Source organism: Larimichthys crocea, chromosome I (assembly GCF_000972845.2).
Source record: "Larimichthys crocea isolate SSNF chromosome I, L_crocea_2.0, whole genome shotgun sequence".
Lineage (NCBI taxonomy): Eukaryota > Metazoa > Chordata > Actinopteri > Sciaenidae > Larimichthys > Larimichthys crocea.
This window is the reverse complement of record NC_040011.1, coordinates 2,421,696-2,423,394: the sequence shown is the minus strand read 5'-3', so window position 1 is coordinate 2,423,394 and position 1,699 is coordinate 2,421,696. Positions and strand designations below refer to the sequence as shown.

General features: G+C 40.4%; 1 protein-coding gene across 1 annotated transcript in view; it reads left to right on the top strand.

Annotated features, from left to right (window-relative positions):
* Window positions 1-1,407, top strand: part of auh (AU RNA binding protein/enoyl-CoA hydratase) — an 8,617-nt gene extending 7,210 nt beyond the window's left edge. Inside the window, exons 9-10 of the mRNA XM_019272148.2 lie at window positions 342-389; window positions 957-1,407. Of these exons, the coding sequence (XP_019127693.1) occupies window positions 342-389; window positions 957-1,034 (126 nt within the window). The 3' untranslated portion in view covers window positions 1,035-1,407. The remainder of the gene's footprint in view (window positions 1-341; window positions 390-956) is intronic.
* The last annotated feature ends 292 nt before the right edge of the window (window positions 1,408-1,699 follow it).

Here is a 1,699-nt window from a genome sequence, read left to right as displayed (position 1 = left end):
TGTGTGTGTGTGTGTTATATTTCCACTAAAATTGTAACATGTATAAAAAATATACAAGAGCTTTCCTCTATTAGCCAATCTCAGGACCGGCAGATGCTGTGTTGCATGTATGTGAATGCACTTTTTCTCTTACTGCACTTATGTGTTAATGTGGCAGTCTGTCCACGACACACTTCTCTCAGGACAAATAAAGTCATCTTGGTGTTCCTTCATACCGTGTAGCAGAGAAACGCTAACATGTGGCTGCACAGTGTGTTGTTTATTAGAAAGCATCAGGACTGAGTCACACATGAGAGACTGCAATGTGAACGCTGACCAAAAGATGTCACATGCTGTTTCAGGTCGATCTATCTACAGGTCTGGCAATTGAAGAGGCATGCTATGCCCAGGTTAGTAATGAAACAATTCGCTGTACCATTCTTTAACCTGCTGTATGAAATCTGTATTAGGGTGGAAGCGAAGTTAAGACTTACACATTCATGAAATGTCATCAGAATGTGAAGAGGAAAGACACCTTACGTCTTTGACCTAGGAGTGTTCACACATTGTTCAAAGATGGTTTCTGTGCTGTTAGCCACACAGAACATACACAACATGTAATGTCGTCACGTAATGTGAAACCACAGGCAGGATGGCGTATCCCTGTGCACAAACAAACAAACCAACAGTGGTCAAAAACATTTTTAATACTGGAGACTTCATGTAAGTTTAAGTAATCAAGTCAGGGGCTTACGTCAGTCTTTTTAATACATGAATGCAGCATAATCCAATCTAATCAGCCCTTTTCTCATGTTTTGTTGAGATTTTAGAGATGTTACTTCAGGTGTAATTAGTGCTGGTGTTGTGTTACACTGAAAGGTGCTTTTTACATTTAGTTCACCCTGACTATAGAAAATCAGGAACACTGCTAAAGATGTTCATCTTTTTTGTACTGACACATTTCTATTGTTTTGCAGGTGATACCAACTAAAGACCGACTGGAGGGTTTGGCTGCATTCAAGGAGAAGAGGCGTCCTCACTATAAAGGGGAGTGAGGCCACACACTCTGCTTTCACTCTCCTACTGTTCACTGCTTCTAACATATTTATGGGTGACACTGTACCCGTCAACACATTAACCTGTACAGTACCCAGAGGATGTCTGTCTGAGTGCGGGACATTAGGGTCGATCCTGACTCGTGTTTTTGCCACTGATTTAAATGTCAGAGTAAAGCACTTGCTAGGTGTCAACTACCCCTTAAGGATTCTGAGAAACCAAGCAAACTAACCAAGCACTGACCCAGCTTACAACTCTTAAAGCTTCTGCAATCTAAACATGAATGACTTGGTTGGTTGTTGGCCGTTTAGTAATTAACAGTAGCCTTCTTGGCTAGTCAACCAGTCAGAGAGCCATTGACATTTCCATAATCAGTGAATGGTTTATTTGCTCTTTGTCTTTTATTTTGGTAGAAATGTACCACTGTGTTCACAACACTAACAGCTGTATGCCCCAGAGGAGCCTGCATAAAGTCCTAAGACACTAGATTTTCCCTCAGTTGAGTAATGTCCAGAGAGGTAGGATTTGACAGTTTCTGACTTTTGTGCCTCTGAAAAAGTCGTATCAACAATCAATAGACGTTTCATTTTTCTGTAGATCAACATCAGAATCATTTTAATATGCTATGATGACAGAAGAACATTCTACATATACTAAGGATCAT